Source organism: Cebus imitator, unplaced genomic scaffold (genome assembly GCF_001604975.1).
Source record: "Cebus imitator isolate Cc_AM_T3 unplaced genomic scaffold, Cebus_imitator-1.0 Scaffold15, whole genome shotgun sequence".
NCBI lineage: Eukaryota > Metazoa > Chordata > Mammalia > Primates > Cebidae > Cebus > Cebus imitator.
This window is the reverse complement of record NW_016107330.1, coordinates 12,244,444-12,256,210: the sequence shown is the minus strand read 5'-3', so window position 1 is coordinate 12,256,210 and position 11,767 is coordinate 12,244,444. Positions and strand designations below refer to the sequence as shown.

General features: G+C 44.9%; 1 protein-coding gene across 1 annotated transcript in view; it reads right to left on the bottom strand.

Moving 5' to 3' along the window:
• The window catches only part of LOC119468006 (translation initiation factor IF-2-like), a 31,987-nt gene extending 22,469 nt beyond the window's left edge, over positions 1 to 9,518 (bottom strand). The window contains exons 1-2 of the mRNA XM_037730888.1: positions 9,293 to 9,518; positions 7,066 to 9,260 (exon numbers count right to left, since the gene is read on the bottom strand). Coding sequence (XP_037586816.1) covers positions 8,503 to 9,260; positions 9,293 to 9,518 — 984 coding nt within the window. The 3' untranslated portion in view covers positions 7,066 to 8,502. The remainder of the gene's footprint in view (positions 1 to 7,065; positions 9,261 to 9,292) is intronic.
• Positions 9,519 to 11,767: the final 2,249 nt, after the last annotated feature.

The following is an 11,767-nucleotide window of genomic DNA, read 5'->3' as shown; positions in this document are numbered from 1 at the left end:
TTTTCAGAATCAGTACGTACAGAGTAGTTTGGTCCTAAGTCTACAAGAATGAAATCTTATGCCAGCCTGTATCTGAAATCCTAAACCACCATACATTTCCAGCATACAGTAAGTCACTACATTACCTAGGCAGCAAACGTGACAAATTGAAAACCTTTCTTTGAAAGGTTATGAGGTGAGGTGCCAACTACAAAACAAGCTATGATTATTTAAACTTTCTGTGTTCTATTTGTTGAGGTAGAGGTACCTACATTCAGATTCTCAGACAATTTGTCTTATAAACCACAAGCCATTTTTTGAATGGGTAAAACAGCTGAGCACAGAGGCTCACACCTGTAATCCCAGCACTTTGGGAGGCCAAGGCAAGTATCACTTGAGGCCAAGAGTTCAAGACCAGCCTGGCCAACACGGTGAAGCCCCATCTCTACTAAAAATATAAAAGTTAGCTGGATATAGTGGCACAACCCTGTAGTCCCAGCTACTCGGGAGGCTGAGGCAGGAGAATTGCTTGAACCCAGAAGGTGGAGGCTGCAGTAAGCCAAGGTCACGCCACTGCACTCCTGACTAGGCAACAGAGCAAGACTTCATTCTCAAAAAAAAAAAAAAGGCGGGGTATTCCATGGGAGTGACGGTAAGGATGAAACTCCATCAAACAAGTTTAAGAAACATCGAGTTAGGCTGGGCGCTGCGGCTCATGCCTGTAATCCCAGCACTTTGGGAGGCCAAGCCAGGCAGATCACTTGCGGTCAGGAGTTCAAGACCAGCCTGGCCAACATGGTGAAACCCTGTCTCTACTAAAAATACAAAAATCAGCGGGGCGTGGTGGCAGGCACCTGTAATCCCAGCTACTTGGGAGGCTGAGACAGAAGACTTGCTTGAACCCATGAGGCAGAGGTTTCAGTGAACCAGATCGCGCCACTACACTCCAGACTGGGCAACAGAGCAACATTCTGTCCCAAAAAAAAAAAATCAAATTAAACTGATTGACAGTCTACTTCTCTAATCCTTCAAAATAAACTTACATAAGATGAAGACATAACAAAGTGTTTCCAAGATGAAGACATAACAAAGTGTTTCTAACTTTTTTTTTTCTGAGATGAAGTTTTGCTCTTGTTGCCCAGACAGGAGTGCAGTGGCGCGATTCGGCTCACTGCAACCTCCACCTCCCAGACTCAAGCGATTTTCCTGCCTCAGCCTCCCCAGTAGCTGGGATTATAGGCACCCACCAACACACCCAGCTAATTTTTTTGTATTTTTAGTAGAGATGGGGTTTCACTGTGTTGGCTAGGCTGGTCTCTCTCCTGACTTCAGGTGACCCACCTGCCTCGGCCTCTCAAGGTGCTGGAATTAACAAGCACAAGCCACTGTGCCCAGCTGGATTTCTAAGCTATATGACACCCAAGCCCGTGGAAACATCTTTCAGATATTCTGAAACACACTAAGCCACACAGGCATTACTCTAAAAACTAAAATTATCCCATACCCTCATCTTTATTAACTTATAAACTATTAAAATGATCTAACATTCCCTCTGGCCCTCTGATGAACAGAGCAAATAAATAGCATGAACAAAATAGCAAAATAAAAATCATTTAAGTCGTAGCACTAATATTCAAAGAACTAACCATTCAAGTTATCTGGTAAACGAAATTTTACACTTTAAAATCTCATCGCTTATTTTAAAATCTTATTGTTAATCTTAAACCCTGTAATAAATTTTTTTGGCAAATAAGTGATATGAATATATTAATTCAATTTCAGAATTGATCTAAACCTGAGTTCTTCTCCAATAGCATTCGGCTAATGAAACAAATACTAGCAGCTAAAATTGTAATGAAAATCCCTGAAACCAGAGATAAGTGTTATTTAAAAAACTTTATTCTTCACTTCCTACTCCTCTTCGTCTGCTTTTAAGCAGATTTAAAAACAAAGTAAAAATACTACAAAAGCTCCTAAACTGTCTTTCATCAGCAAAGCAAATGAATCATAGCGGAAATCTTGCTTATGCTTTCTTCTACTAAATTTGTCTTTTCTCATACTCCTTAACACTAATTAACACAATATTCTTTTTTCCACCTCCATCTCCCTCTGGTTTCATCATCTGTTCCTCATTTGATCTGTTCTCAGACAGCTCTCCTCTTTCCACAAGGAGCAACAAATTGCGATAATCTTTTTTTTTTTTTAACTTTTTGAGATGGAGTCTCAGCTATCGCACAGGCTTAAGAACCAGTGGCGCAATCTCGGCTCACCAGAGCCTCTGCCTTCTGGGTTCAAGCAATTTCGTGCCTCAGTCTCCCAAATAACTGGGATTATTAAGTGCATGCCACCACAGCTGGCTAATTTTTGCATTTTTAGTAGAGACAGTTTCAACATGTTCACCAGGCTAGTCTTGAACTCCAAACCTCAGGTGATCCACCTGCCTTGCCCTCCCAAAGCGCTCGGATTACAGGCATGAGCCACTGCACCCAGCCCTGGTGATAATCTTTTAATTGGAAAGGATGTAGATGGCTTCAGATGGCCACTTAAGACACAGAGAATGGACACAGGTAATAAACACTGGTGTTCCTGAGACACTGATCCCCCAACTCTGAGGGATGGTTCTGGTGAATTTCTCCTACACCAAACAGTTAAAGAAGGAAAAAAGAAACATTAGTAAAATAAATTCAATCTGAATCCTTGAAAAATAGTAATAGGCCAGGCACAGTGGCTCACGCCTGTAATCCCAGCATTTTAAGAGGCTAGGTGGGCGGATTACCTGAGATCAGGAGTCTGAGACCAGCCTAGCCAACATGGAGAAATCCTGTCTCTACTAAAGATACAAAAATTAGGGCCAGGTGCAGTGGCTCACGCCTGTAATCCCAGTACTCTGGGAGGGAGAAGCAGGTGGATCACGAGGTCAGGAGTTCAAGACCAGACTGGCCAACATGATAAAACCCCATCTCTACTAAAAAATACAAAAATTAGCTGAGCATGGTGGCTCATGCCTATAATCCCAGCTATTTGGGAGGCTGAGGTAGGAGAATTAATTGCTTGAACCAGGACCCAGGAGGCAGAGGTTGCAGTGAGCCAAGATCACGCCACTGCACTCCAGCCTGGGCTAGAGAGAGAAACTCCATCACAAAAAATAAAATAAGTGTGTGTATACACACACACACACACACAAATTAGCCGGACATAGTGGTACACACCTATAATCCCAGCTATTCAGGAGACTGAGGCAGGAAAATTGCTTGAGCCTGGGAGGTGGAGGTTGCAGTGAGCCAAGATCACTGGGCAACAGAGCAAGACTCCGTCTCAAAAAAAAAAAAAAATAGCTATAATTTTTTCAGGAGGGTAGCTGAGAAAGATGATTTCTGTTAACATTTTCCCTTGAAATTGGAAATATGATTTTAGCAAAGAAAGCAGAAAACATTTTTTACATTCAACCAGCTAAATGCCAAGTGTGTATTTCACCTAAGATTTCATAATGAATATGAATTATCCTAATCATATGCTTAGACCATTGCTCTTCAATTGAAACAATTAGTTTTCAATAAAATGTCACTTAAATTCAAATGTATAATTCAGGCCCGGTTCAGTGGCTCACAACTGTAATCCCACAGCTCTGGGAGGCCAAGGTGGGAGGATCACTTGAGGCCAGGAGTTCAAGAGCAGCCTGGGCAACATAAGGAGGCCCCATTTCTACAAAAGAAAAAATATTTACAATTAGCCAAGCATGGTGGCCTATGCCTGTAATCTCAGCTACTTGGGAGGCTGAGGTTGGAGGATCCCTTGAGCCCAGTAGTTCAAGGTTACAGTGAGCTATAATCACACCACACACTGCAGACTGGGTGACAGGGCAAGACTATCTCTCTAAAAAATAAAAATAAATTTAAAGATACATAATTCATACTCTAAACAATAATAATATTATTTCAGGCCGGTGTGGTGGCTCACGCCTGTAATCCCAGCACTTTGGGAGGCCAAGGCGAGAGAATCACCTGAGGACAGGAGTTTGAGACCAGCCTGACCAACATGGAGAAACCCCATCACTACTAAAAATACAAAATTAGCCAGGTGTGGTGGCATATGCCTGTAATCCCAGCTAGTCGGGAGGCTGAGGCAGAAGAATCACTTGAACCCAGGAGGCAGAGGTTGCGGTGAGCCGAGATCGTGCCATTGCACTTCAGCTTTGGCAACAAGAGTAAAACTCCATCTCAAAAAAGAAAGAGAGATTATTTCATTATTAATAGTGGGCAATGACACTTTCATAACTAAACAAGGCCGGGCACGGTGGCTCATGCCTGTAATCCCAGCATTTTGGGAGGCTGAGGCAGGCGGATCACCTGAAGTTGGGAGTTCGAGACCAGCCTAACAGACATGGAGAAACCCCATCTCTACTTAAAATACAAAATTAGCCAGGCATGGTGGCACATGCCTATAATCCCAGCTACTCAGGAGGCTGAGACACGAGAATCATTTGAACCCAGGAGGCAAAGGTTGTCATGAACAGAAATCCTGACATTGCACTCCAGCCTGTGCAACAAGAGTGAAACTGTTTCAAAAAAAAAAAAAAACAAAAAACTTTAAACAACAAATTAGTTCCTGATAATGAGCAGACATTAGGCAATTCTACATAACAGGCAGGAAACTACAATTCCTTTGAAAACTAAATAGGCTTCAGATTCATTTTCAGATTATGATCCTTGCAATAATTCTGGTACACTGCCTAAAATAAACCAGGCTATGCTTCTGTTGGAAAATAAAATGAAATAAAGCATTCACGTTGTTTCTGAAATCTGAGACATGACTCTAGCAGTCCTGAAGAGGATACTTCAAACATCAATATGCATAAAAATCATGTGGGGATCTTATAAAAATACAGGTTCTGAGTCAGTAGGACTGGAATGGATCCTGATAGTTCTAACGCGCTCCCATCTGATACTTATGCTGCTGGATTCATAGTGTACAGCATACCTGAGGCCCTACCCCTTGCTTCTACGACAATGGTAAAGATAATGGATAAAAATGTAAAGGAGGCAGCAATACCCACTTCATCTAGAAATGTTTTGGGATTCTTGAGAATAGCCCGGGAGAAGGATGGTTATTAAAATGTTCATGTTTAAGGGAAACACAACTTCTCAAAGACTGTGCGGAAGGGTCCTCAGAGTTTTGCTAAGGGCAAAAACCCAAAGAGCACTCACTAGGTGCCAGTGAATAGTCCTAAACACATCACATATATTAACTAATTCAATCTTCATAACAACCCTGCAACACTGTGAGGTAAGCACTATTGCTACCCTAATTTTAGAGGAAGTAAACCTGAGTCACAAAGACGTTACTTACACTGCACATAGCTAATAAGTGGCAGAACCAGGATCTGAGCACAGGCAGTCTGGTTCCAGGGTCTATGATTTTAATCACTATAGCAGCAATACATCAATCAAGAACACACAGCAGAAATGAAAAGGATACAAGGTTAAAGTGTAAAGCTTTACAGAACAAGAGTAAGTAACAGAGCCTAGACAGAGCACCAATGCTTAGTGAATACCATGACTTAACAATACAATTTTCTGTTCTGTTAGAAACTGTTCTGGGCTTTAACATAATGGCTAATGCCAAATCTTTGATTTTAAAAATATAAAAAAAAAAAAAAAAAGAGAAAAAGCAAAAAAAAAAAAAGGAAAAAAATAAAATAAAATTACAAGGAGAGACACCACATTGGTGGCAAAAAGCCTAGTTTCACTTCATGGAATAAGCAGTTTGAGACCAATGTCCCAGAAGAGCTCTGACATTCAGGACTTAAAATAGCAGCAGCAGCAGAGGTAGGTGAAATGGCAAGTAGTAAAAACATTTTTGGACTGAAGGGATGAGAAACTAAAAGTAGAAACCAGTAAGACACAAAGCATAACGTGACCAGGAATCTGATACGGTAGCGAATAAGTGGCAAAAATAAGCTATTTGCAAACAAAGAAATAGAGGAAGTTAAGGAAACAAACATTTAGTGAATAATTTTCAGGAGAATAAGAGAACTAGTCATCACAGAGTTCCTAAGTGATGGTAAATTGTCCAGATAGTGCAGCTGCAGAAGATACTGAACTAAACAGAAAAAGTCAAGCAAGAGTAGATTAGTAATCACTACTTCAATGAGCCCAAATAAAGATACGGCTGACCAAGCACAAAAGTTGTCTCAGGAAACACAGCACAAAAGCCCATGGAATATGCAGAAACAGAAAATGTTAACCCTCAGACATCATCAAATTCATTCATTTAAAAAATACTTCTTAAAACCTACTATATGTTTGACAGTATTCTAGGCATTAGCAATGGGGTGACCATGCCAGGTCAATGCCCTGCCCTCATGGAAGTTACAACCTAATGAAGAAATGTATGTGGAAGAGAACACTGAATGAGGCATTATTATAGAACCCCTTTAATACAGAGGAATATGTTTAGGGAAAATATGTTAACACAATATTTAACCCCATTCTCCCCTTCAAAGGAAGCCCTGCAACCTAAGGTGCTCATTAAGTGTTTCTCATCCTCTCAAAAAAAAAAAGACAAACTAAAATAGAGAAGTGCATTTAAAACACATCTATAAATAAAAGTACAACTTGTCTTTTACTTCCAAGAAAGCCTGTCCACAGCACAGCAGCTCATGTCTATAGCCCAGCACTTTCAGAGGCCAACAGGAGCAGATAGCTTGAGTCCAGACATTCCAGACCAGCCTGGTAATATGACAAAACCCTAACTCCACACACAAAAAAAAAAACACAAAAATTAGTCAGGCCTGGTTGCATGCAGCAGAAGTCCCAGCTACTGCAGGGGCTGAGATGGAAGGATCAGTTGAGCCTGGGAGGCCGAGGTTGCAGTGAGCTGTGATCACACCATTGTACTCCAGCCTGGACGACAGAGTAAACCCTATCTCAAAAAAAAAAAAAAAACCTCAACCAATTTTTAATTTAGGTCCCCATACTACTCTAGGCTATAACATCTGCCTTAGACTCCCAAAAAAATTAAGTTTAATAATAACAGGTGTTGGTTGTAACCTGAAAACATTTTAAGGGCAAACAGAGGATGTAATACCTTTTGGGTCTTGAAGACATTACTGAAAACAAGCTCATTTAATATTTAGTTGATTATCAGTCTCTTATCTCCATCTCAGTATAACAACTACACATTCAAACCAAGGTTATTTTCTAAAAGGAAGGACACAAATTGGTATTATTTAAAATCCTAAAACATAGCAAGCTCAAGAAAATAAGGCAGTAGATGCCTTCCAATTTTATATTCCTAAAATATCACATCAAGGCTAACAAATGTATTTCAGAAGATTCAAGTTCCACACCTATCCCATGGTCTGTAATGCCTACACACTACAGAAAGCTGCCTTGAACCAACACTCCTTTTGTTTAACAATCTGGTCTCTCTATAGAAATGACAAACGGTGGGAAAGCACTTGTTTCGACATGAACTATCTTTACAACAATGCATTACACAATTGGATCTCATTTGCTTTACATTGTTAACATTTTTCTGTGTTTAAAATTTAGGACGTAAACACTTATGGGAACAAAAATTGTGATCTCTGCTTGACCCCAGGAGTTCGAGACCAGCCTGGGCAAGATGGCAAAACCTGGTCTGTAAAAACACACACACACACACACACACACTAGCCAGGCGTAGTGGCACATGCCTGTAGTACCAGCTACTCAGAAGGCTGAGGTGGAGGATCACTTGAGCATGAGAGGCCGAGGCTGAGGTGGGCTGCACTCTAGCCTGGGAGTGCAATATCAATTATATTTAGTAACGTCTTTGAGACATTTTCTCAAAAAAAAAAAATTGTGATCTCAAAAGTATGAAAACATTAAGTTTTTTGCTTAAAAATCCAAGTCTCGTTTTTAGCAACAAAACTAAAGTGTCTAGCATAGACCAGGCGGTAACTGATCCTCTTTTCAACACACCTGCGCCACAAAAAGTGCACTTGAATCAACTTGGGGAGGTTCTCGGCATGCAGTAAGTCATAGAGGAGAAGTCAAACAGTCTGGGAAAGTCATGTTGGACCGAAAAAGTGTTCCCACAAATAAAAGCACTTCATTCTAGTATAGTCAAAGGGACCTCAATTTAAAGTTAATGCCCACACAAGGGGCTATGGACGGTGTTGTCTTGTACTTTATTCCCTGACACAAGCTAATCCTGGGATTTTAAACCTTCCTGGCTTTTAGGTGCATTGAAGGCGACGATGAACACAGTAACAAGGTTTCAAAACATCATCTGAATACGATGCGTTGGGAAGCAGGCAGAATAAGCCAAAGGGTGACTGACTAAAGCTGCAAAATGCGGTCTGGATTTCTAAGTCCCTGACTTGTAGGAGTTAAGTCTCACTCCTTATACTGCGATGACGTAATCTTCCACACTGCATCTCTCTTAGACTTAAAGGGGAGGAAAAACAAACGAACAAAGAAAATTTCCCCCCAATAAGAGGAATTAAGCAAGCAGCAGAACGACGGTTTCGGGAGGTGGTTAGGTAACTCCCCGAAAAGGAAGCTTCAGCTGAATCGGCAGGGAGCGCGCTGAAGAAGAGGACGGAAATGCTAGGAACTCGACCTCAGGCAGGAACAGAGCAGCCCGGGGCTCGGGGCCACCCGGCCCGGACGACGCGACCCGAGCGGAGGGGAGCGCCGACAGGCACCGCCGCGGGCAGCCCGCGAGCCGCCCTCCCGCCGCCGCCCCGCCGCGGCCGCAAAGCCGCTCCCCTCCCCCCGTGCCGCAAAATGTCCGCGGCTGCGCCTGGCGAAGCAGGAAGTCGGGCCGGAGCGCAAGGCACAGAACCCAGCCTGGGAGTCCCGGGGACCCGCGCCCGGCCCGCCCCAGGCGCCCGCGAGTTGCTGCGAGGCCCCCGGCACCCGGGCCCCTGCCGCCCTGAGGAGCCCGCGGGGCCGGGCTGGGGGGAGGGGAGCCCAGGCGCCCGGGATGGGTGTGACCCCTTCCTTCCGCCCCTGCCGGTGACAGCCCGATCCCGCTCGCGCCCCGAGCCCCGGCCGCGCGCCCCTCCACGGGTGGGAGCCCCCCGGCTCCCCGGCCGCGACCCCCGCCCCGGGTCCCCACAGAACGCGGACTTGCGCCCGCCCGGAGGACGCAGCTTGAGCCGGGCACTCCCCCGCGACCCGCGCTCCCAGGCCCCCCGAGATTTCGCAGACGGGGTGTCCCCGAGGACTGGGAGAGGACAGGGATGGCGGGGACGGAAGGGTGGGGGAACCGCTCCCGCTCCCGCAGGGAGCCTCAGGCCCCGCACTCACCTCAGCTTCTCCACCGGGGCGTTGGCAGCACTGCGCGGGGTCTCCTCGGCTGCCGGACAGGGGCACGCACCTGACGTCAGCGCGCAGGAGACGCACAGTTGGGTGCCCGCGGAAGTGGGAGGAACAGCGAAGGGGAAGAGGCTGGGGCGGGTCAAGGCGGTGCCTGGACTGCCCTGGCTCCGCCCGCCTGTCGAGCACGCGCGGGTCGGCGCCGCTGGAGTTCCGGGCTATGCTCCGCATCTTTTCCCAATGATTGTGTTTGTAATAATACTGGTAATGGTAGTTTGCAAAGAGCTTCCACTACCAGTTCTTTCTTGTTTGTTTTTCTGAGACACAGCCTCACTCTGTTGCCCAGGCTGGAGTGCAATGGCTCGATTTCAGCCCACTACAACCTCCACCTCTTGGGTTCAAGCGTTCTCCTACCTCAGCCTCCCAAGTAGCTGAGATCACTGGCACCTGCCACCACGCCAGGCTAATTTTTGTATTTTTAGCAGAGACGGAGTTTTGTCACTTTGCCCAGGCTGGTCTCAAACTCCTGACCTCAAGCTAGTGATCCACCTGCCTCGGCCTCCCCGAGTGCTAGGATTACAGGCGTTAGCCGCCGCACCCGGCCCACTACCAGTTATTTTGATCCCTGCAACCTTGTGAAGCAAGATATTTTCCTCCTATTTTGCAGAGAAGACGGAGGCTTCTCTGAAAGGGCTGGTGACTTGCCCCAGATCAGAGGGATGGATAGCCTTTCATTCCCCCTGGCCTGTATTCAGTCCGATGTGACGTGAGAACTGAATACGGCTCTTCTTATCTCTACCTACACCCCAGTGTCCCTTGCTGTAGCCACATTGGTCACATGAGTTACAATCTTCCCCCCAACCACAGTCCTTGATTTTGTTTGTTTTAGACAGTCTTGCTCTGTCACCCAGGCTGAAGGGCAGTGGCATGATCTCAGCTCACTGCAGCCCCGACCTCCCGGCAATTCTCCCACCTCAGCCTCCTGAGTAGCTGGGACCACAGGCACATGCCACTGTGCCTGGCTAATTTTTTATTTCTTTGTAGAGACGAGGTTTTGCTGGGTTGCCCAGGCCGGTCTCGAACTCCTGGATGCAAGTTATCAGCCTGCCTCAGCCTCCCAAAGTGCTGGGTTTACAAAGTGTGAGCCATTACAAGGTGTGCGCCAAGGCCTTGAACTTTCTTTGCTCTGCCTCCCTCCTCTTCCCCTGACTTTTGGTTGTCTCTCTCAACCCTCAAATATCACTGCTTTCTCCAATCATCCTATCTTCACAGTATCTGTTTATTATTTGTTTTCTCTGCTAGTCTGAAAGCTTCAGGAAAGTAGAGAACTTCCCTTTCTTATTCTTGAGATGTTTCCCTATGTTAGAGAAAAATAGCTTAAATAGCTTGTCTTAATAACAGCTCATTTATTGATTACTGCCACAGCTATTTGGCCAAAAAAGACACTTAATTCCAGTGTATTTGACTTAATAGTCATACTTTCTTTTGGATTTTTTCATTACACAAGAGTAAGAACTACATCTTTTAGCGTTTACTGCCAGTATGGCTATAGCTTTGCAGGTAGTAGTAGCCAATTTAATACTCACAGCCTCCCTATGAGTTAAGAACTGTTACCCTCACTTTATAGTTGCATGAACTGAAGTTCAGAGGTGTTAAGATTTGCCCAAAGCCACCATGCCAAGCAGTGGCAGAGCTAAGACCTGCACTCAGGAGGTTGGACCTAGTTGCCTATGACAGTATCACACTACGAAGCAGGTTTATTATAAAGAAATCAGAAGATAAACTTCAGGCAGGTACAGTGGCTCACACCTGTAATCCCAGCACTTTGGGAGGCCAAAGCAAATGGATCACCTGTCAGGAGTTCAAGACCATCCTGACCAACATAGTGAAACCCTGTCTCTACTTAAAAAAAAAAAAAAAAAAAAAAGCTGGGTGTGGTAGTGGGCACCTGTAATCCCACCTACCTGGGAGGCTAAAGGAGAATTGCTTGAACCCAGGAAGCATAGGCTGCAGTGAGCCGAGATCACATCATTGCATTCCAGCCTAGACAAGAAGAGTGAAACTCTGTCTCAAAAAAAAAAAAAAAAAGGCCGGGCACAGTGGCTCACACCTGTAATCCCAGCACTTTGGGATGCCGAGGCAGGTGGATCACCTGAGGTCAGGAGTTTGAGACCAGCCTGCCAGCCTGACTAATATGATGAAACCTCGTTTCCACTAAAAATACAAAAATTAGCCAGGCATGGTGGCATGCACCTATAATCCCAGCTACTCAGGAGGCTGAGACAGGAGAATTACTTGAACCCAGAAGACAGAGGTTGCAGTGAGCCAAGATCATGCCATTGCACTTCAGCCTGGGCAACAAGAGTGAAACTCCATCTCAGTGAAAAAAAAAGAAGTTAAGCTTCAGCTGTAGTCCTACATCTAATGATACCAACTGCTAACATTTTGTTGTACACCTTCCCAGACTTTTTTCTATATAC